At 38.5% G+C, this 24,542-nt stretch overlaps 1 protein-coding gene across 1 annotated transcript in view; it reads left to right on the top strand.

Moving 5' to 3' along the window:
* RAB10 (RAB10, member RAS oncogene family) overlaps nucleotides 1-15,449 on the top strand; it is a 74,368-nt gene extending 58,919 nt beyond the window's left edge. The window contains exons 3-6 of the mRNA XM_024764434.1: nucleotides 3,521-3,659; nucleotides 7,690-7,779; nucleotides 8,127-8,228; nucleotides 12,930-15,449. Coding sequence (XP_024620202.1) covers nucleotides 3,521-3,659; nucleotides 7,690-7,779; nucleotides 8,127-8,228; nucleotides 12,930-13,013 — 415 coding nt within the window. The 3' untranslated portion in view covers nucleotides 13,014-15,449. The remainder of the gene's footprint in view (nucleotides 1-3,520; nucleotides 3,660-7,689; nucleotides 7,780-8,126; nucleotides 8,229-12,929) is intronic.
* The last annotated feature ends 9,093 nt before the right edge of the window (nucleotides 15,450-24,542 follow it).

Raw genomic sequence — 24,542 nt, 5'->3', positions numbered from 1 at the left:
ACTCATTAACAAACATTTGAGTGTTTATTCACCATGTAGATACTCTGGATTTTGCAGTGAACAAGACAGACAAATCTCTGATGGAACCTACATTTTAGAGGACATGGAAGACAGTAAATAAATCTGTAATAAGTGCTTTGCAGAGAGGTAAAGCAAGGAGATGGAATAGAGAGAGACTGGATGACTATTTAAATTGGATGGGCAGAGAAGGCTTCTGATAAGGTGATGGTTAAAATACAAAGATGAGGTGCCAACCATGTACAGGCCTGTGGGCACAGCTAGTACAGAAGCTCTCTAGTGAGACCAAGCTTGTGAATTTGGAGACATGAAAAAATGTGGTTCTAGCTGTCAGGGAAAAGAGTGCCTCAAAATTTGGGGGGGGGCTGGTGAAAAGTACAAATCCTGTAATACTTTGTAAACTTCAGGGTAAGGATTTTGGGATTGGTTCTGGTTATAATGAATCGCCATTGGAATTTTTAGTTTGTTTTTTTAAGCCTAGTCATGTTTTCCGTTTGTTTACTTGTTTTGTAATGGCTTTATTGAGACATAATTCACATACCTTATAATTCACCCATTTAAAGTATACAATTAAATAGTTTTTTAGTATATTTGCAAGGTATATTCACCATGATCACAATTTTAGAACATTTTTATACTTCTGGAAAGAAACCCATACCCTTTAGCAGCCTCTTTCCATCCTGCCCAAACCCTTCATCCAGGGTAACCACTAACCTAGTTTCTGTCTCTGTAGATTTTCCTGTTCTGGATATTTCATATAAGTGGAATTATATTACAATATGTGATCTTTTGTGTCTGATTTCTTTCACTGAACATGATGTTATCAGGGTTCACCCATGTTGTAGCATATATCAGTACTTCGTTCCTTTTTATGGCTGAATAATATTCCATTGTATGAATATACTACATTTTATTTACCCATTCATTAGTTGATGAACATTTAGGTTGTTTCTACTTTTTTTTTTGACCAGTTCTTTCAGATTTTCCACATAGATGATCATGTCATCTGTGAACAAAGACAGTTTTATGTCTTCCTTCCAAACCTGTATCCCTTTTTTTTTTTTTTGTGGTACGTGGGCCTCTCACTGTTGTGGCCTCTCCCGTTGCAGAGCACAGGCTCCAGACACGCAGGCTCAGCAGCCATGGCTCACGGGCCCAGCCGCTCCGCAGCATGTGGGATCTTCCCGGACCGGGGCAATGAACCCGTGTCCCCTGCATCAAGCAGGCGGACTCTTTGGGAGAATATTCCCAAACCACATAACCTGACAGAGGACTTACATGTAAAAGAACTCTCAACACTCAATAGTTAAAAAAAAAAGAGGTGGGGGGAACCATCCAATTAGAAAATAGACAAAAGAGGGAATTCCCTGGCGGTCCACTGGTTAGGACTCTGTGCTTCCGCTGCAGGGGACATGGGTTTGATCCCTGGTTGGGGAACTAAGATCCTGCATGCTGCACTGTGCAGCTAAAAAAAAAAGAAAGAAAATAGGCAAAAGACATGAATAGACATTTCACCAGAGAGGATATATGGATTGCAGATAACTACATGAAAAAGGGTATAACATCATTAGCCGTAGAGAAATACAAATTAAAATGATGATGAGATATCACTGCATGCCCTATTAGTACAACTAAAATAAAATATAGTGAGAACACCAAATGCTGATGAGGATGCAAAGAAACTGGGTCTCTTACATTGCTAGTGGGAATGTATTAAAGTAGTATAGCTACTCTGGAAAGGTCTGGCAGTTTCTTATAAAGCTAAACATATACTTACCATCTGACTCAGCAGTAACATTCCTGGGTGTTCATCCCAGAGAAATGAAAACTTATGTACACACAGAAACTTGTACACGAATGTTCATAGCAACTTTATTTGTAATAGCCAAAAACTAAAAACGACCCAAATATCCTTACACGGGTGAGTGATTAAACAAATTGTGATGAGTCCATTCAGTGGAATACTACCCAGCAATAAAATGAAACAGACTAGTATTACATGCAACAACTTGGGTAGGTCTCAAGGGCATTATGCTGGAAAAAGTGAAAACAACCGTTTCAAAAGGTTGCATTATGCATGATTCCATTTATATAACATTCTGGAAATGGCAAAAGTAGAGAAATGGAAAACAGATTATTAGCCAGGGTGTAGGGACTATATAGGAGGTAGAGAGAGGAGTGAGTGATACAACAGTTTTCTGCCTTCTTTGTGGCAGTGACTACACAACTCTATACATGTGATAAAATTGCAGAGAACAGTACTCTAATAATGTCTGTAGATAGTACCAGTGTCAATTTCTTTTTGTACTGTGATGTAAGATGTTACCATTGGGAAAAACTGGGTAAAGGGTACACAGGACTTCTTTGTACTGTTTTCGAAATTTCCTGTGAGGCTGTAGTTATTTTAAAACAAAAGTTTTAAAAAGAAGTTTGCTGGGAAGGGGAACAGAGAAATGCAGTGTTAGTCGGAGGGATGTGGGGTTGAGAGTGGGGTTTTTTGTTTGTTTGAATTTTGCTTTTTTTAGAAAAGATAGGGGAGGGACTTCCCTGGTGGCGCAGTGGTTAAGAATCTGCCTGCCAATGCAGGGGACTTGGGTTCGAGCTCTGGTTCGGGAAGATCCCGCATGCTGCGGAGCACCTGGGCCCGTACGCCACAATTACTGAGCCTGTGTTCTAGAGCCCGCGAGCCACAACTACTGAGCTCGCATGCCACAACTACTGAAGCCCACACGCCTAGAGCCCGTGCTCTACAACGAGAAGCCACCACAATGAGAAGCCCGCACACCACAACAAAGAGTAGTCCCCGCTCGCCGCAACAGCAACAAAGACCCAACGCAGCCAAAAATAAATAAATTTTTTAAGAAAGGGGGGGGGAGACTTAAACATGTACATATGCTAATTATAATGATCCATAAAAAGAAATTGGTGATGCAAATGAGGGAAAAATTACAGGAGCAAAATATCTTAAATCTTTGGCTTGAAAGCATTGAAAAATACTACTATTTACATATTTCTGTCCTGTTATTTATAAATGAGGTTATCTTTACAACTTTTTGTAAATGATTCTAAAGATAAATGTGGCCGTACTATGGTGTAGTCCTTTAATGTTCTCAAAATTCCACAAGCTTTTGTATTACATTGTGGAACTAGATCACTAAATAAATGGAATTCCAAGAGTTTTTATCACACTTGCTGGTATTCGTCTTTAAATAACTTTAAAAAGAATTTTATGTCACTTTGTGCTGTTCTCCCTTTCAGATTTTCATCCAGTATTGGTAGGTTATTAATTTCCTTAGACTAAAAAGTATTTGCACATATATATGTTTACAAATAACCTTAATTGTATACTATTTAAGAATTAAATGAGTGGTGGTTCTATTTTGTTTTGTGTTATATAGTGGATTTTAATCTCTATTTTACCAAACTATTCTACTGTTTTGCCCTTTATCTAGAACTTAGTAATATCAAATGCTCAGTGCAAATTATTGGTTGTTTATTTCAGGGATACGGCAGGCCAGGAGCGATTTCACACCATCACAACCTCCTACTACAGAGGAGCAATGGGCATCATGCTAGTATATGACATCACCAATGGTAAAAGTTTTGAAAACATCAGCAAATGGCTTAGAAACATAGATGAGGTAAGACCTAGAAATTGCGTGAACCCTACATAAACACACATTTGTGTCCTTGGTTAAGAAGAATAAATATTCCAGTTGATCTTACAGTGTTTGCTATCATTACTGTTGAATATTTCTACTTGTTTACAGGGTAATGTTATTTTTTGCCTACCTTTTTCTTAAAATTTTGGGCAGATCTGTTTTGAACCCCATCCAAGGCAATTACCAGATTACCCAGAAGCTCTATACAGTCATCTTGTAAGATAGCCCCAACTAGAAGCTACCAGTGGTTTTACACACCTGTCTAAATGAATTCTTTCTTGGGGAATTTTTATTGAATGAATAAATTACATTTTCAATAGTAATTTTAAAAACGTATTTTTGGGAATTCCCTGGCAGTCCATGGGTTAGGACTTGGCACTTTCACTGCTGTGGCCCGGGTTCAATCCCTGGTCAGGGAACTAAGATCCCACAAGCCATGTGGCATGCCAAAAATAAATAATAAATAAATAAAAACGTATTTTTAAGTTGTGGAAATACCGTATCACTTCTAGACATTTTGAAAGATACAGAGTACTAATACAGTAAAATGCTAACCAAGAAAATAGTGCCATATCATTGCACGTGGAGATGTCAGTTTTTATAAGGTAGTGTGTCAAAGCATGCCTGTTTCTGTGCTGCAGCATAGGTAGCTTCTTGTTGGAATTAGTTTTCATGTCTTATTTCTACCTTCTATGCTTTGAATTTCATTAAGACTAACTCTTGGGAATTCCCTGGTGGTCCGGTGGTTAGGACTCTGCACTTCTACTGCAAGGGGCCCGGGTTTGATCCCTGGTCGGGGAGCTAAGATCCCGCAAGCTGTGTGGCACGGCCAAAAATAAAAAACCTCTTTAAAGCAACTTTTGGCTGGAAACACAAAGACCAAGTCTTAAGCCAGTATTAGACCCAAGGTAATAATATCTTCAATGGTAACAATCCTAAGGGCTTATTACTAACTTTTCTGTTGCTACAAGAAGTCTGTTAGTATTTAATAATCTGTTAATGAGACAGATTTTGAAACCAAAAACAAAGCCTCCATTTTAAAATTTCCTTAGCCTTTATTTTATTGTTTGGCCAAGTAGCATGTGTAATAAGAGCAATTTATATACAGAGACTATGCAGTGTTCCAGCAGCAACCGATTTTCCAATTCTGTGACATCAACTGGATGTCCTACAATTCAATCCTGTTCTGACACTGATTACTCAGTCTTAGTGTCAGACTCCACAGGTTTAAGGACTCAGTCCCACAAGACTGCTCTTCCTTCAAATGCAAGTCCTGGGTCCCCCAGGCTACCTGCACTTCTGTGTGACTTGGCTACAAATTTGGAGGGTCCCATGACCCATTTTGGGGTTCAGTAATTTGCTAAAATGACTCACGGAACTCAGGAAAGAGCTATACTTACAATTGTATTATAAAGGACACAACTCTGGAACTGCTAAATGGAAGAAATGCATAGACAGTGTATGGGGGTTGGAGAATGCAGAGCTTCTAGGCTGTCTCTGGACATGTAACCCTCTTGGCACCTTGATGTGTTCACCAACACAGAAGATACCCTAACTTCATTGTTTCCAAGTTTTAATGGGGGCCTCGTTACATAGTCATGATAATTATATCACTGACCTCTGGGATTGACCCTAATCTCTAGCCCCCTTCACCTCGTGGCGGGTGGGGGTTAAAAGTCTGAACCTTCAGTGTTTGGTTCCTCTGGTGATCAGCCTCCATTGTGAAACTCTGTAGAGGCCCTGCCGAGAGAGTCCTCTATTAGCATAAATTTAGGTAAACAGAAAGAGGCTTGTTATGAATAACAAAAGACACTCAGCAAATTAGGAGCACTGTGCCAGGAATAGGAACAAAGACCAAAAATATGTTTTTTATTATACCACAGGCTCATACATTTAACTTGGTAGGCTGGATGGCTTAAGTTTCCCAGCATGAGAACTAACATACGTAAAACCCAGCCATTAAAAAAAAATCTGTTTTTCTGATATATGAGATAGACTTTGTCTAATTTTTAATGTGTTGTAGAAATTTAAACTTTAACAGCTGAATTGATCCAGCAACATTTAAGAAAAGATTATACATATCATGGTCAAGAGAAATTTACCTAGGAATGCAACATATGAAATAACGTAATACACCATATTAATAAAAGACAAAAAACATATTATCTTGTCAACAGACACACGCAAAAAAACCCATTTGGCAAAATCTAAAAGACATCTGTGAAAATCCCACAGACAACATCATCCTTTCCCCTACAATCAAGGACATGATTAGGATGCCTGCTCTGACCACTACTGTTTAACATTCTACTAGAGGTTCTAGCCAGGGCATTTAGGCAAAGAAAAAAAAGAGCACCCAGATTGGAAAGTAAAACTATATTTGTAAATGGTATGATCTTGTATATAGAAAATCCTAAGGAATCCACACACTTCCACCAAAAAATAAAACTATTAGAACTAATAAACAAGTTCAGTACGGTTGTAGGAAGCAAGATTAGTATACAAAAATCAGTTGTATTTATATACATTAGCAGCAAATAATCAAAAAATGAAATTAAGAATATAATTTTATTTATAATAGCATCAAAAAGAAAAAAATAAGAAAAATTTAACAAAGAAGCACAAAGCTTTGAAAACCATAAAATGTTGTTAAAAGAAACTAAAGAATATCTAAATAATTGGAAAGACATCCCATGTCCATGAATTGGAAGATTCCATATTGTTAAAATGGCAGTACTGCCCAAAGTGTTCTGAGGATTTAGTGAAATCCCTGTCAAAATCCCAGCTGCTTCTTTCGGATAGCGGCGGGGGTTGACAGGCTGATTCTAAAATTCATATGGAAATTCAAGGTACCCAGAATAGCCAAACAGTCTTGAAATAGGCAGTGATGTTTAAGCTGAGACCTGAAGAGATGAATAGAAGGTATCCAGATGAGGATGGGGCTGGTGGAAATAATATGATGGATTCAAATTTAAGACAAACCAAGTCTCATAAATTCCTTTTGGTGTCCAGAAAACATAATTGTGTTGCTGCAGGGATATTTCAGGGAAAGGTGTATTGGGCCAAAAACAGACAATTTGAGATATTTTCCCCATCCCATGGGTTGCTTTTTCATTCTGCTGATAGTGATCTTTGACACATAGAAGTTTTAAATTTTGATGATGTACAATTTATCTGTTTTTTCTTTTTTGTTGCTTATGCTTTTGGTGTCATATCTGAGAAATCATTGCCAATTCCAAGGTGATAAAACTTTTTCCCTATGTTTTTTTCTAAGCGTTTAATAGATTTAGGTCTTCTATTTAGGTCTTTGATCCAATTTTGAGTATGGTATTGTAAGTTAAAGGTCCAAATTCATTCTTTTGCATGTTGATATCTGGTATTCCCAACACCACTTGTTGAGAAGACTGTCCTTTCCCCCATTGGATGGTCTTGGCACTCTTGTTGAAAATCATTTGATGGTGTACACAAGAGTTTATTTCGGGTAACTCTATTCTGTTCTTTTTGTCCATGTCTGTCCTTATGCCAGGAGCACACTGTTTTGATTACTGTAGCTTTGTAGTAAGTTTTGAAATCAGGAAGTAAATGTGGATCTTCCAACTTTGTACTTCTTTTCAAGATTGTTTTGGCTATTCAGGGTCCCTTGATATTCCACATGAATTTTAGAGATGGATTTTCCTATTTGTGCAAAAGATTTCATTAGGATTTCAGTGGAGCAACATTTGTTTTTAACTGATTTTTGTGCATGGACTCCCCTAGCAATGTGACTTTTTGAGACTCTAAGGGCTCTGTAGAATTTTAAACTAAGGTTTCTTATAGGGTAATACACATTATCTAAAATCGTGATCCAGCTTGGATTTAGACTATGTGTAAGAAGTGACAGTTTCAGATCTTTTGCATATGTCCTCTCTTGTTGAGAATATTTCTAGAAACTAGACAGCCTCCTATAAAGTCATTTTTATTAAGGCATAATTCATGGTAGTGTGTAAATTAAATTTTTATTTCATTTTAGCATGCCAATGAAGATGTGGAAAGAATGTTACTAGGAAACAAGTGTGATATGGATGATAAAAGAGTTGTACCTAAAGGAAAAGGAGAACAGGTAAAAAGCTCTGAATGAGACTAATATGCTACCCTTTCTTTGTGAAGATGGTGTTGCATTTGATTGTTTTTACGTTAGTGGTAGTGGAGTGCACTTGAGCTATTTGCATCCTTTTAAAAATGCTATAGGAAATGATAGCTTATCATTTGACTGAATTTTTGTTTGTTTGTTTTTTAAGGAGCTTGACCATTTGAGTCTTGACCCATTGAAATAATCTGTTCATTTTAGATAACCTAGTTGAGATTACTACCTTTAGAATAATATTACTGTTTCCTTTAGGATGCTAAAGTCATCAATTGGTAACCTATACTTGATAATTTTATGATGATATTTTGCTTCTATTTTAGATTGCAAGAGAGCATGGTATTAGATTTTTTGAGACTAGTGCAAAAGCAAATATAAACATTGAAAAGGCGTTCCTCACATTAGCTGAAGATATCCTTCGAAAGGTAAATTTCTTTTTTTTTTTCTTTTCTTTTTTTTTTACTGCTAAGGTACCTGGTGTCACATTTGAGCATTTCATGTTTTCTAAAGTACTAGATTTACATACAGAAATTGGGTTTGGGTGGTATTGTTTCTAAACGTTTACCCATCACCAATATATAATCCTCCAAAGTAAAGAAAGGAACTGGAAGGAACAGGCAGCCATCTAGAAATCTCTAGGATCTAGTCAGTGGTAACAGTTGACACCCTGAGCTCCAGTACTCAGTCTGTAGCCTAATTTCATACTCCTTTTTCCAACTTTTTGTCTGGTCCATGGTGTTATGGCTTTTCTGTTTCATTTCTCTTATATATCCTTTGCATTCCCATAGATAAAAAAATTAAGAAGTGAATCTATGATGTAGTTATTGCTACAAAATCACTATTCTTCTATATAGTCATTTCTCAGATGTGCCAGTGAAGGGCATGTATATACTATATACTGAATAAATAGAGTAAGTCTGCCCCCAAATTTCATTTACCCAATCATTTCAACTTGTAAGGTAAAAAAAAGCTGAAAATTGATCTCAGGGGATTTTACCTCGAGGTTACTTTCTGGGTTTAATTCGTGAATCCCAAAATTTGCCAGTACAAGTAACTTGTAGCAAAATTGGGAAATCTGGTTTTCATATTTTCCCCTCAAATGAGTAGATAAAATACAGAGTTATGAATTAAGGTTATGAGTCATGAATTCTCTATTCAATCTTATGGTGTATTTAAAATGCAAGTAAAATAAAGAAAATCTGACACAGTCCTGAAGGAGGAGCAAGCATTGTGTAGGAGAAAATTTAATTGCTTCTGGTAACCTTTCTGTTTTTATACTTGAGATATCAGTATTTTCCCCCCCCAAAAAAACCCTCAAATTTCATACACACACACATATAAATCTAAGCTGTAATAGAGGTGGTATTATCGAGTGTAAATCTAATGAAATTTCTGAGGAACCAAGCAACTTAATTTTTTTGAGGGGAGAGCTATCTGTTTACTATAGTGTTCAAACTAGAAAAAACAGTTATCACTTATTGCTGTTGAGGGTAACTACAAAAGTTGTGCCTGTCCACATCTGCTGACATCCTGCATATCATGTCTGATATCTATAATGTATTGATATATTGAGTAATAAAAAGCAAGTTAGGATATAACATGTGTGGTAAATGAGCTTTTAAAAATTATATATGGTACCAAAAACACATGTACACATATATACACACACATTTGGTTATACTTAGCAAATAAGGATCTGGAAGGATATATACCAGACTCTTAAGTAGTGAGTACTCTAGTGTGATGGTGGGAAGGGGATGGGGATACAGGACAGAATCACTTTTACTTCATGTACAGTTTTGTTTTGAAATTTTAACTTGCTTCTTTTTAAAGTTATAAAAACAATTTAAAATTTTTTACACAACTGGATATAGGTAAAAACCCATTAGAATTCCTTGAGGAAATATATTTTTATTTAAAAATATTCCTGTAAGAAACAAAAATTAAAGTAGAACAGAAAAATACTAGGTAGACTACGAAAAAACATTTGTATTTTTAATTAAATGAAGGGAATAACAGAAAAATACTTTAATTGGTGGAAAGTATAATACTTTGTATTTCTGAGATTGGTGGGTTACAGTGAAAAATTATTTCAGTACTTATAGGAATTATCACAAAACTTACTGAAATACCCGTGTTCTCTGTGTTTTTTCTCTTTCTGGAAATTTGGTCTTCTCCATTGTTTCTGACTTCTTTCTGTATTATATCCCTTGATCTTCTTCCATATCTTTGCATTTCAAAAAAATAGTGCTATATAGGCATATAATTTGTGTGTCAGTGAGGTAGATCTTCCTTATCATATTAAAGGTTAAAAGGTATGGATGCACCAATAAATAAAGATCTCAGTCTAGAGTCTTCCCCAGGTAGGCAGGCCCAATTGTGAGGCAGCATTTTTTCCCCATACACATACATGCACTTTTCAGTGTGATAAAGTTATGAGTTAAAACATCAAATGTAAACTTGCTTTAAAAGATGTAAAATACAGTAGTGATTCCTGACTAGCAACCTTCTGTGCAGTGCTTTTTCTCCTGAGTTGATAAAAGAAAAAAGAACTTTAGAATGAAAGCAATTTAAAACATTTAAAACTTAATTATTTGAATAGATAATTCATTCCCATGATTCAGACATTTAAAATAAAAAGTAAACATACAGAGAAGTTTCTCACTATATTCCCCCAACTCCTCATCCCTCCCGCATGGGTAACCAATAATTAATTTCTTAGTTACTAATATATGAGTAAATATGAATATATATACATTTTATTCCCCTCCTCCCCCTGCCCCCCTTTTTTTTTTTTTTTTTGGCGGTACGCGGACCTCTCACTGTTGTGGCCTCTCCCATTGCGGAGCACAGGCTCCGGATGCGCAGGCTCAGCGGCCATGGCTCACGGGCCCAGCCGCTCCGCGGCATGTGGGACCCTCCCGGACCGGGGCACAAACCCGTGTCCCCTGCATCGGCAGGCGGACTCTCAACCACTGTGCCACCAGGGAAGCCCCCCTTTTATTTTTAAAGAAAAAAAAACACGTAAGGCAACATGCTCTGCACTGTCTGGCACTTAATATAAGTAAAATAATTCCATTTTTAAAATAACTGAGTGCTGCTCCTTTGAGTAGTCTATTATAATTAAACAGGTTTCCCAGTGAGGGACATTTAGGTGATTTTCAGCCTTATGATCTCATAAATTGTGTTGTAGTGAATAATCTTTATATTATTTTACACATGTGCAAGTATATTTGAAGGACAGATTCCCAGAAGTGGCCAAAGAGCATATAGTACGTTTATAATTCTGATACATGCTTGCCACCTTCTGCCTGAGGGCTGTACCCTTTTATACTCCTGCCAGCAATATATGAGAATGTCTGTTTACTCAAACTCTTGACCAACATAGTGAATTATAAGACTTTCAGCTGTTTTCCAACCTGACAGGTGAAAAACACAGATTTAATTTGCAGCTCTCTTATGAATAAGATGAGCATTTTTAAAGATATGTTTAAGAAGCACCTTTGTGTTTCCTTTTCTGTAAACTTTTTTGTTTATTCTTTTGCCCACTTTTGCTATTTAGTTATTGGCCCTTTTTTTGAGAGTCTGTTTCAAGGGTCTAAGTTAAATTGTGCAAGGACAGACTGTGAGTGATATGCTAATTGAATAAATGTAGTGACCTCACTGGCTATAAGCACCCATATATCTTTAACTGACCCATACCCAGGAGTCCCAGAGAAAGAGTACTTCCTATGCAACTTTTTTTTCTGTGGCCAGATGCTGAGCTGCCTATTTCTCTTCTGTGCATTTTTCACAAAGACCTTTTTAATGCAAAACTTGCATCTTTAACATACAGTGAAAAGAAGAATTCCATAAGGCAGTGAGATTAGGTGGGTTAGCTCAAAGTGCAAGTAGAAATTTCACCTCAGTTAAGAATTAAGCAGGCCTCTCTTGGGCTATGTGAGTTTTAGAAATTATTTTAGTTCTTTGCCCTTGAGCTACCTTAACTTTATATTGTTTCCATGAGAAAATAAGCTCCCACTTACATCCTAGCTTCTAAAATTATATTCATGATGAACACTTACACAACAGCATGGACAAATCACACAGGATAAATTGCATAGGCTGACACTGAGTAAAAGGAAAAAGAAATCAGATACAAAAGAACACATAAAATATGGTTCCATGTGTATGAAGGTCAAAAACAGAAAAAACTGTGGTGGTAGAAATCAGAGTATTGGTTACCTTTAGGAGGGTAGTACTGACTGGAAAGGGACACAAGGGAGCCTTCTGGGGGCATATTATATATGTTCTATATTTTGATCTGGTGGTTTCACAGCATATATTAAAAATCCATCAAGCACAGTTAAGATTTGTATACTTTGCTGTAGGTATGCTATCCCTAAAATGAATTCCGCTTTCATACATATAGTATAGGCTATCCACTTAAAACAGTATATTCTTCTGATTATACAAGTAATATTTAGGATGTTGGGGTAATACAGGATTATACAAAGAGGAAAATAAAATAATTCATAAACCCACCACCTAAGGGTTACTACTGTTAACATTTTGGTGTCTCTCATTTTGATTTTTTTCTGTATCCATTTTTAACATGAATTATACAACTTTGCATTCTGCCCCACCCTATTCCCTCCACTTAATGTTAATGTATCATGGTTAAAATTGCCTTTTTAAAGCAATGCTATGGAAATAGAAGCTCCAATCTCAAAAGGCAAGTAAAACTAAACAGAAAAGGGCTGTTTCACTTCTCTGAAGTTAGACATGATCCAACATTGGTTTTATACATATGCTTGATGATGCTTTTTAAGTACTAAATACTCAGGGGTCAGGCCAGGAGATAATATACCTCTCTTCACAAGAGTTAGGGCAGAGAAGATTTCAGAAGTTCTACAAAGGAAAGCCAGGGGGCCTCAAGACATTTCACAACTTGGAAGAAAAAGGCAAAATGAAGATCAAAAACAGAACTTCCATTTCTTTACTTTGCATGGGAGAGAAAACCTATCTCATGTGACTGTAATTGCACTGTTACATAAATTAACATTTATGAGGATATTGCTGTTAAATCTTGATTTATCCACGGCAGTGTTTTTTCACGGGTTGCTTTCCTTGTGTGTTTGTTCCAGACCCCTGTAAAAGAGCCCAACAGTGAAAACGTAGATATCAGCAGTGGAGGAGGCGTGACAGGCTGGAAGAGCAAATGTTGCTGAACGCTCTCCTGTTCCATCAGTTGCCATCCACCACCCTGTTTTCTCTTCCTGCTGCAAAATAAACCACTCTGTCCATTTTTAACTCTTCAACAGATATTTTTGTTCCTCATCTTTTAACTCCTAGTCCACCTGTTTTATTTGTTCTTTCATCTGTGACTGCTTGCTGACTTTATAATTTTCTTCAAACAAAAAAATGTATAGAAAAATCATGTCTGTGAGTTCATTTTTAAATGTACTTGCTCAGCTCACCACTGCATTTCAGTTGTATTATAGTCCAGTTCTTATCAACATTAAAACCTATAGCAATCATTTCAACTCTATTCTGCAAATTGTATAAGAATAAAAGTTAGAATTAACAATTTTATTTTGTACAACAGTGGAATTTTCTGTCATGGATAATGTGCTTGAGTCCCTATAATCTATAGACATGTGATAGCAAAAGAAACAAAAGCCAGGAAAACACTCATTTTCGCCTTGTGTATGTAAATGGGGTTAATTTTGTCCTGTGCCTTATGTGGAAAGGAACTTTTTTGGTTTTTCCTTTTTTTGTTTTGGTGGAAGCATGTGCAGGAGACATATCATCGAAACATAAAGCATTATAATGTTTGTGGTCTGCTTGGCTGTAATTTTCAAAGTAGTTAATTGAGGACAAAGGATAATGCAGAAATGATAGCTTTGGTTTGTGGAGTCTCATTTTAAGTGGCCTTTATAATTAAAACTATTCCTGCCACCGGTTCTTTTCCTTGGCCACTTTTTCCTTGTGTCTCTTCCTGCATGCTGCTTTATTTGCTTCTCCCCCACCACCCTGTGGTATGATTTATTTAAAAATGAAAGGGGTAAACTAGCAGGCTTGTCGAGTTTAACATAAAGCACTGATTTAACTTGCTAAGTAAACTGAAAGATAAATTCTAACTGCCTGTTATCGAATGTCAGTTAACTGTGTCCTCCCCTCATTTTCTCTCTCCCCTAAAGCTTCTGTCCCAGATTCCTTCATTTGCTGTTCGACTTCATGTTCCTCTTCTCTTTCCCTCTTTGTTCCCTTCCTGTCTCTCCACTGAGTTTATGAAATGGAAGAGTTAATTGCATGCACTAGTGTTTGGAGGGTGTTGTGGTTTGTCTTTCTAATTAGGTGTATAGCCTATTCACTTTCCTAGAATAAATCTCTTAACCTAAATTTGAATAGTCTCCATTTTGGCAACTCCTCTAGCAGTTTGGTAGCCCAGTCAAGGTTGTTTCAAAAAGGTGGGAAAGAGGAGTGAAATTTATTAACATGTTTGCCAAATATATTGAGATTTGGCCTTCGAAGAACATTCTTTCAGTGTTAAGTTGTCTTTACCTTAAGATTTAGAAGTACTTTAGAATATTATTAATTTTAAGTCCTATCTTCACATCCCTTTGGAAAACTTGTATTACCATGGATTTGGAAAAAGGACAACAAAGGCTTTTCATGTGAAGATAAGATACTGTAGCTCTCTCTCACCCTGTCATTTTTTCACTTCATTTTTCTAATTTTGCCTCATTGCTTATCATTAGGATCGGGTAAGTTAAGTTTGCTATGCTGCTAGCATCCTAAGATGATACCTTTGTTGAAATAATTGTGAATAGCATGATTCATTTCTAGCAGAGGCTGAGTTTAGGACAGCAGCTTCCATTGAAAAGTCTTTTTGTGTCGTGGATAGCATTTTAATGACCTCTTGGCTCACATAAACAACATAGGGACGTATCTGCTATGAACATCCATGAATTTTCAGATAGTGCCCTAAAAGTGATTTTATATGCCTCACTGGTGGTTGTTGTTAGGTTTTTTGCCTCACTTTATCATTGTTTACTACTAGTAAAAGCAGCATTGCCAAATAATCCTTAATTTTCCATTAAAAATAATAATGACATGATGTTAAGCTTCTCAAAAAGTTTTAGGTTAAACCTACTGTTGTTAGATTAATTTTAATGTGTTTGTTGCTTTCCTTTATCTGGAATGTGGCAGTAGCTTTTTTTATTTTTAACCCTCTTTTAATCCTTACTCAGTTCAGTGACTTAAGGTTTGAGAGCTAAACACTGGGATTTTTGGGTAACAGACTGACAGTTTTGTTGTTTGCATACTTATAATTGGCATTGTACATAGAAAGGATATGGCTACCTTTTGTTAAATCTGCACTTTCTAAATATCAAAAAAAGGGAAATGGAGTATAAATCAATTTTTGTATAACCTGTTTGAAACATGAGTTTTATTTGCTTAATAATAGGGCTTTGCCCCCTTTTCTGTAAGTCTCTTGGGATCCTGTGTAGAAGCCGTTCTCATTCAACACCAAACAGTTAAGTCCATTCTCTGGTACTAGCTACAAATTCGGTTTCATATTCTACTTAACAATTTAAATAAACTGAAATATTTCTAGATGGTCTACTTCTGTTCATATAAAAACAAAACTTGATTTCCAACTGCGTGGCTTGGTTTTCATTTATTTATGGAGTTTAAGATGGAGGATTCCTTCTGAAAATAGTGCAGAATAGCAAACTGGATATTAGAGGAGCAGAAGTAGAAGGAGAATAACTTTTTCAACTAGGGAATGCTGGGAAGGCAATTTCAAGGGCTATCTCTGGAAGAAACTGCATTTTAAAAGCAGAATCATCCTGGCATCAGGTGCACAGCCGTAGTCCATCCCCAGCTAACACTTGCTAGAATGTGCCAGAGGCCAACTACAACTGAAGTCAGCTGATTACCCAGGGGCACCAAGGTAAGGCTGCCATACTGGAGGATGAATCCTTGTTTTAGCAGTGACTGTCCTCTTATCTGAAAAATGTAAAGTGTTTCCTACCTTTTTTGTGAACCATAAAAAACAACTTTGGCTTTTTTTTATATGTAGTATTGATGAAAGAAATGTTTGATCCTGTATTAAGGCCTTATTAGTCAATAAATAAAGATAAATACTTGCTGACAAGATTATCTCTGCTGGAAGGATATATAGAGGTTTTCTCATAGTGCAGTTTTTATAAGGATCACCTAGAGTGATGGTAATGCTTCCCCGTTCACTCCCATCAACACGGAGTTTTGTGTCTCGGGTGGGGCCTATGATTTCTGCCTTTAAGATTGGTATAGGAAAACAGACCATGGCCTCTGCCCTTACATTTATGACCTAGTTTAGAAAGCAAAAGGAATTAGTGATCAGGTAAACATATACAAGAGCCAAATAGTTGTGATTCAGATTTGAGTGCTGTGTTAATAGAAGAGCAAGTTCAGTTGGTGAGAGTAGTTGGGGTGGTGTTTGAGAGAGGAGGGAGGGACATGAATTGGTCCTCAGGTATGTGGATTGAATGGCTAGGGCTAAGGGGAGGTTAAGAAGAGACCACGAGCTCGTTAGAAACAAGCTTTGCTTGTGTGGCAGACTGTAAGTCCAGCTGGACAATGTGATAGGCAATAGGAGTCCTGGTGAGCCCTGCAGAGTGGTGAGAGCAGTGTGTTTGAGGAAGGCGAGTCTAGGTGGGTTGGAAGAGGAGAAACAAGCGTTCTAGAGATCAGACAGAAGGTTGCTGAATTACTGCGATTTGAATAAGACCAGACTAAAATGATGGCAGAGGGAAGGCTTAATATACAGGGGAGTATGTGAAAGAGAAAGACTGTCTCTTGCCTACTAGGAAGTGGATTAGGTACTTGTGGCACTGTTCTTTGGGTTAGGTCGTCAACGGCCTGGTGAAGTAGTACCATTTGTACGAAGTAAACTGTCTCGGGGTGAAGTAATGTGCTTCAGGTTGCACTGCCAGTTGGTGCTGGAGTTGGATTTCGAAACCAAGCCAGTGCTCAGTCTATTTTCACCTTCTCCATATCACAGTTTCTCAGGATAAGGTCCTAAGGTTTGGTTATACTGATTATAATGGGGGCAATAAAACAAACGTGCCAGAGCCAACAGAAAGAACGCTGGAGGGTAACCTTAGCTTATCGAGTTAACGTAGCCGTTTAGCCTAACCTTGGTACCTCGAACAAAGAACAATGCCCTTGAAAAGTACTTAGCACAGTTTACTACTTTTTTTCTTGAAACCTATATTACCCCTTACCATCTTGTTAATTTTGTTTCCTCCTACTTCTCACCGTCTCTTGGCTAGAAGTAAATGATGATGAAGTTGCTTTTCACGATTCTCTTAATTGGCTGTCTGAGGCTATGTACTTTGAGGGGGACTTTCGCTACTTAATAATCACCACAGCAGTGAATAATAGTAGTGAAATAAGTCAAAATGCAGGGGCGGGGAGCAAAGTTCATGCCAACTTCGTAGGTGGGTTTGAGATCAGTGTGACTCCCTAAGATCAAGAGTCACGTAGGGGATGTGAATGCTCCAAGTCAGAATGTTTTGCTGGGACATCGAATTTAGGTCTGAAACTTCCAGCACCAAGATAAAAAGAGGTGGTGTGTTCCTGTTGCATCTAGTCAAAGGGAGAATAACAGTTGCTTAGGAAAAAATCTGTAGCAAAAAATTCAGGAACTTCTAACATTAATTGTCATTGAAGTACAAAGTGGAAATGTCTCCAGTGCAAGTTCAGAGAAATCCAGACATTTTATGTATCTTCTGACAAAGAACACAATACTTTCTATGCTGAGGCCATGCCAAAAAAAAAAAAAAAAGATCAAACCTCAGGTCAAACTTACCTAGATCCAACTACCAATTTTACAGCAAATCTAAGGACAGAGGAATATATTAAACTACATCAGTCAACAAAATCCAGACTGGTAAACTTTACAGGATAACTGATCCAGTCTCTTCAACAATTAAGTTCCAATGGAGAGAGAGATTGTAAATTAACAAAAGATGGAAAGAAAAAAAAAAAAGGCAAAACTAAACCTTAATGTGTTTAGGGAAGTACAGAAATAATATAAAGAATTTTAAGGGGCTTCCCTGGTGGCGCAGTGGTTGAGAGTCCGCCTGCCGATGCAGGGGACGGCGGCTTCGTGCCCCGGTCCGGGAAGATCCCACATGCTGCATGAGAGTCCGCCTGCCGATGCAGGGGACGGCGGCTTCGTGCCCCGGTCCGGGAAGATCCCACATGCTGCAGAGCGGTTGGGCCCGTGAGCCATGGCCGCTGAGCCTGCGCGTCAGGAGCCTGTGCTCTGCAGCGGGAGAGGCCACAACAGTGAGAGGCCCGTGAACCGCAAAAAAAAAAAAAATTAAGAAAATGATTAAAAGTCAGGGAGGGGTATTCTTGGGGAGGGAGGAGTTATACATTGTAGGGGGACATGAAGGGTTTTGGGGATAGCAAAATCCTATCTTATGACATGGATGTTGTTTACAAGGGTGTTTGCTTTATAGCAATACATTAATCTACACATTTGTCCTATGTGGGTTTTAAAGTTTGTATTATATTTAACCATAAAGGGTGCTGTGTGTGTGTGTATTTAAATGATATCACAATTTTCAGGACTATAGAACCAGTCTGAGAGGCTTTGCAGCCAAGACCAATGCTCAAAATCAAGCTTAGCAGAATTGGTCTGCTAAGGTACTACAGTCCCTGCTGCTGAGCATCAGGCCCCAAGAATTGTCACTGAAATAGGGACTTCCCTGGTGTTCCCGTGGTTAAGACTCCACGCTCCCAATGCAGGGGGCACGGGTTTGACCCCTGGTCAGGGAACTAGATCCCGCATGCCCCAACTAAAAGCCTGCATGCCGCAACTAAAAGATCCCTCGCAGCCAAATAAATATTAAAAAAAAAAAAAAGAATTGGCACTGAAACAATATAGCTGCCACCAATGCAAAATCTTTGCTAAGTCTATATTTTTCAGCCTCTGTTTCTTTGTTTTCAGTAGCTTTCGCTGCAAAGTCTGGGTTGGTTGGTGGAGCCCAAATTCCAGGCAAGTGAGGGAAAGGGAGTATCTCTTGTTTTCAGCTTCAAAAGTGGGGGTGGAAAAAAAAAAAAAAAAAAAAAAAAAAAGTGGGGGTGGGCTCTGACTAAGGGTCGGAGATTCAGGTGCTGGGTGGACAAAATGAATGATAAATGCCCCTGGTGTCAGTGATGCTCAGACTTTACTGCACGTTAGACTATCTGGGAAGTGCTTTTAAAAATACCAATGTTAAGGTTGCACCTCAGGCCAATTAACACAGGATCTCTAGGGTGAGACTGTTAGTGGTTTTCTTGTTTGACTTTCTGTGTGATTGCCACGTGCAGCCAAGTTCATAAACCAGTGCCTACACTCTTGCTACTCAAAGTGTGGTCTTTAGGTCAGCCACATTGGAATCACCTGGGAGCTTGTTAGAAATGCAAAATCTCAATGCCAGGCGCGGGCACGCGCGCGCGCACACACACACACACACACACACACACACACACACGGCTGTACTGAATTAGAATCGTATCTTGAAACAAGAGCTGTAGGTGATGCTTGTTATGTACATTCCAATTTGAGAAGGGCTGATCTACACTGTTCTTCCAAGGCCAGCCCAAGTCCCACCAGCAAGGATATTCCCTACTCCTGAGCAGGGAAGTGACCTTGGCCTTCTCCATCCATTCTGTAGCACTTTTGAGCTACATTCCCACTGGGCATGTATTGCAGACTTCCTTGGTTGTGGTTAATTGTCTTCTGTTGGCTCATCTCCTTACCAGACTGTAAGCTCTGGTGGGCAGGGACCCTGTCTCATCTCCTTTGTGTCTTCACAGTAATTAGCGCACTGCCATCCAAGCGGCAGGAGCTCAGGATGTGTGATCAGTGAACCAGTGACAGCCTTCTCCATCTTTCTCTGGCCTCCTTGTTCCCACCCCGACTTTCATGCATTCACATTTGTATTCCAATTTAAAGGCAACTTCAAATATAACCATAAAAGAACCTTAAAATTCAAGCCCAATCTATTTCTGCGACTACCTCCAGACACAGGATAAGCTGGATGACTCCGTGGATCTCCGTTGCCTTGGAGGAGGTGGGCTAGGAAGCCCTCGGAGACTCAGTCCAATGTAAATATTCTCTGATTCTGTGGTTCCCCTCTGCCGGATTAACCAAGACTCAAAGTACTCTTAACTCTTGCGAGTTGGCAGGGATGGCTATGGAGAAATTATAAATTAAATAGAACCATTGAGCCACCTTGTGACCATTCCTGGGAACTGCATTTCTTCATTGTGCACCGGAAACTTCTCCAGAGCCCATCAGTCTGAGATCCGTCATCAAGAATTTACGGTAAACACAGCCACACAAAATTAAATTCTCTCTCCCAACCTCCAATAAGATGGGAGTAAAGGAATTTACAAAGTATAATCAACCCTACAAAAACCAAATAAAAAAAGGCAAGAAACATCTGTAAGAATAAAAAAAATTATTTATGCAAATATTGACCTAGGTCTTTAAAAAGTGGGAAATAGAAAACAGAACTAACTATTCTAGAGCAGAAGTTACAACCTAAGTGTTTTCAAAGGTGGATGCCAATAAAAAGTGAGCAGATTCACCCTGAATCCCACGAGTTCCAGAGTTTAGCGGTACCAGGGACCATGGAGAAGATAAACATGTGGTGATGGGTTAAAAATGGGGATGGGTAGAAATTCTGTGTAAGAAATAATGGCATCCCCAGGTGTCCCCGCCCACCTCTTGCTGAGGAGTGCTGCCACTCTTGCTGGAGGCTTATTATTTGCAGAAATGGAATGACAGAACCTCCAGACGAGGACACAGGGCATGGGGAAAGGTGGAGGTGAGTCAGAGGGTCGAACACCAGGAGTTCAGTGAATATCTGCGTTGCGTTTTTTTTTTTTTTTAGTTTATTTATTTATTTATTGGCTGCATTGCGTCTTTATTGTTGCATGTGTGCTTTCTCTAGTTGCGGCGAGCGGGAGCTGTTCTTCATTGAGGTGCGCGGGCTTCTCACTGCAGTGGTTTCTCTTGTTGCGGAGCACGGGCTTGAGGCACGCAGGGGCTTTAGTAGTCGTGGCTCACGGGCTCAGTAGTTGTGGCTCGCGGGCTCTAGAACGCAGGCTCAGTAGTCGTGGCGCATGGGCTTAGTTGCTCCGTGGCATGTGGGATCTTCCCAGACCAGGGCTCGAACCTGTGTCCCCTGCATTGGCAGGTGGATTCTTAACCACTGTGCCACCAGGGAAGTCCCAATATCTGCATCTTGAACGATGAGCTCCTCAGATTCCTTCCTTCCTTCTCCCCTCCCTTTCCCAGAATTTTGGCAGCCAGACACACATTGCCAGGCCAAAGATTTGGAATGTCCTCTCTGGAAAATCTGTCCCAAAAGAAAAGACTCACAAATACTGGAGATTCACCAACTACAAGTTAGTCTCGTTGCAGATTATTCTATGTTGAAGGTCTCCAGTCATCAAGATAGATGAATATACATGAAGTTTCCAATCTACCTAGAATATATATATGAGATCATTTAAACACAGAAACGTATAGACAAATTAATAAAGATCCACGTTCCTGACCCTCAGACTTAACAGATATTTGCATTCAATCAGATATTCAGTTCTTCACATTAACATAAATGAGAGAAGAAAACAACAAACAGAAAACAGAAAAAGGAAACAAAGGGGAAAAAAATGCAGAAAATCAAAGAAAAATCCCAAACTCACTTTCATTAATATTCTTGGATATGAGATGATATTGTATCCAAAAAGCAAGATTAGGATGTCATAAAAAAAGAAAGAATGAGATAGAATTCTCTAAAATAAAAACTGTCAACTGAAATAAAAGTTTCAAGAGAATTAGAAGATAAAAGTCAAGGAAATCTTCCTGAAAGTAAAACACACACAAAAAAAAAAAAAAAAAAAAAAAAAAACAAAAAAAAAAACACACACAAAAAAGAGTGAGAAATGGAAAACAGGAGGAAATGATAAGAAATTTAGAAGGCCAATCTAAAAGCCAAAATTTGATTAGTTGGAGGTCTAGAGAAAGAAAATAGAGAAGAAAGCTGAAGGAAGGTGGTTATCGAAGAGAGAATATAAGAAAACTTCCTAGAATTGAGGGATTTTAGTCTCCAGATTGAAAAGACCTAGCATGAAAAACAAAAAATTACCTGCACCCAGGAATGTCATCATGACATTTCAGAATTCCAAAGATAATTAAAAAAAAAAAAAAAAGCAGGTCACATGCAAAAGAATCAAGGACCTGAATGATTTAAATGTTCCTAAAGTAATACTGAGACCTCGAAAACAATTCTGAGTGAAAAGGATATTCTATGTAGAATTCTAGACTCATTCAAATTACCTGTTAAATGTGAAATGATGTATTCAAATATGCAAAGAGGTAAATGTTTCCTTCCCTTACTCGCCTCCTCAGGAATCTATTGGAGGATATATTCTAGCAAAATGAAAAAGTACACCAGGAAAGAGGGAGACCTGAGACCCTGCAGGGCGGAGCTGCTGGCCTAGGAAGCAACCGATCTCGAGTGGACCCGGAGGACGTGGTCTCCAGAAACGCAAGTGGGAGAAATAATACTGATAGGTGATGGATGTTACAGAGCTGATGGAGCATGAGAAAAGAGTGAGGAAAGGGACCAGGCTAGGGACCAGGCTGTCTGAGAGCAGGGATAAAATCTGCCTGGTTTGCCACTGGATCTCCAGTGCCTAAGTGTTCCTGGCACATAGAAGGTGCCCAGTAAATCATGTTAAAGGAGTGAGTGAATGAACGCATAAACGAGAGTTGATGAAGCTTCACGTATGTGCTTTGAACCAGGCAATACAGCAGACACCTAGAAATACAGGATAAATGTAATTTTAAATGCATAGCAAAATTCTCAAGAAAGCAAGGACAACTGAGGGACAAACAGGTCACTTAGAAATCATATTGCAGGGCTTTAATTTACAGATGTCCAGAGATGCCCCTGCTCCTTCTCCTCTCTGCTCAATGAAGTCAGGGCTGCATTCCCATCACCCCATCAGGAAAGCTCTTGCCGAGGTCAGAGCGGTGCTGAATCTGAGATGTTGACTCATTAATCTCACTCCTTCCTGAAACACCTCCTTCACTTGGATCCCAGGACACTGCTCTTTCCCTCCCTCACTTGCTCTCCTCAGTCTCAGAGCCAGTGTCCTCTTCATCTTCCTTTTTTTTTTAAATGGAGTATAGTTTATTTACAATGCTGTGTTAGTTTCAAGTGTACAGCAAAGTGAATCAGTTATACATATACATATATCCACTCTTTTTTAGATTCTTTTCCCATATAGGCCATTACAGAGTATTGAGTAGAGTTCCCTGTGCTAATCTGATTTCACCTAATCCTGAGTTAGGATACGTACTCCAAGAGGTATGTGTTGTTGTCCGCATTTGGCAAGTGGATAAATACAAGCTCAGTAAATTATGTAACTTGTCAGAATCACACCAGCAGAAAGAAAAACTCAGGCCCATTCCCATATTGGTCTGACGCCCATACCTGGGCACCTACCTTCCCTGGAAGTCCATGCCCTAGTGGAGGGCCACTTTCACTCCTTGATATCTGTTGTAAAAATAGAGCAGTACTTTAGAAAATAATATGAGACGTGTGTATACTATAATATCATCTGAGTATGGGACTTGACCCTGCACCACATAGAGGTATGTTATACACAACTGACTAGAGTTTACAAGTCTGTGTTTTAGAACTGATTAAATGTCTTTTATTAAAATTTAAATTCCCATAATATTGTAATAATAAGTGCTCACATAAAAAGCAAATAGAATAGACTCTGGTCATTTATAAAATAGCATTATATGAAACGAGTCTCAATAAATTTTAAAAGATTGAAATATTTAAAAGTATCTTTTCTGACCACAATGAAACTAGAAATCAATAATAGAAGAGAAACTGGAAATTTTACAAATATATGAAAATTAAACAACATACTGTTTTTTCAATGAAGGTATAATTGGCATATAACATATTCATTTCAGGTGTACAAAATAATGATTCAATGTATGTATATATTGCAAAACAATCACTACGATAAGTCTAGTTAACACCCATCACCAGACACAGTTACAGATTTTCTTTTCCTTGTGATAAGAATTTTTAAGGGCTTCCCTGGTGGCGCAGTGGTTGAGAGTCCGCCTGCCGCTGCAGGGTACGCGGCTTCGTGCCCCGGTCCGGGAGGACCCCACATGCCGCGGAGCTGCTGGGCCCATGAGCCATGGCCGCTGAGCCTGCGCGTCCGGAGCCTGTGCTCCGCAATGGGAGAGGCCCCAGCAGTGAGAGGCCCGCGTACCAAAAAAAAAAAAAAAAAAAGAATTTTTAAGATCTACTCTCTTAGCAACTTTCAAATATACAGTACAGTGTTATTAACCACAGTCACGATGCTGTACATTACACCCCCTGGACTTATTTTATAACTTGAAGTTTGTACCTTTTGACCATCTTCACTCATTTCACTCCACCCCCCAGCCCCCTGCCTCTGGTAACCACCAATGTGTTCTCTGTATCTATGAGCTCGTTTTTTCATTTGTTTTTTGTTTGTTTGTTTTAGATTCCACATATAAGTGAGATCATATGGTATTTTTCAATTAGCATAATACCCTCCATGTTGTTGAAAATGGCAGGATTTCCTTCTTTTTTTATGGTTGAATAATATGCCATTGTGTATGTATGTGTATATGTCTA

Source organism: Neophocaena asiaeorientalis, unplaced genomic scaffold (genome assembly GCF_003031525.2).
Source record: "Neophocaena asiaeorientalis asiaeorientalis breed wild unplaced genomic scaffold, Neophocaena_asiaeorientalis_V1.1 scaffold345, whole genome shotgun sequence".
Taxonomy (NCBI): Eukaryota; Metazoa; Chordata; class Mammalia; order Artiodactyla; family Phocoenidae; genus Neophocaena; species Neophocaena asiaeorientalis.
The sequence above is the reverse complement of the archived record's forward strand: the minus strand, read 5'-3'. Positions and strand labels throughout refer to the sequence as shown.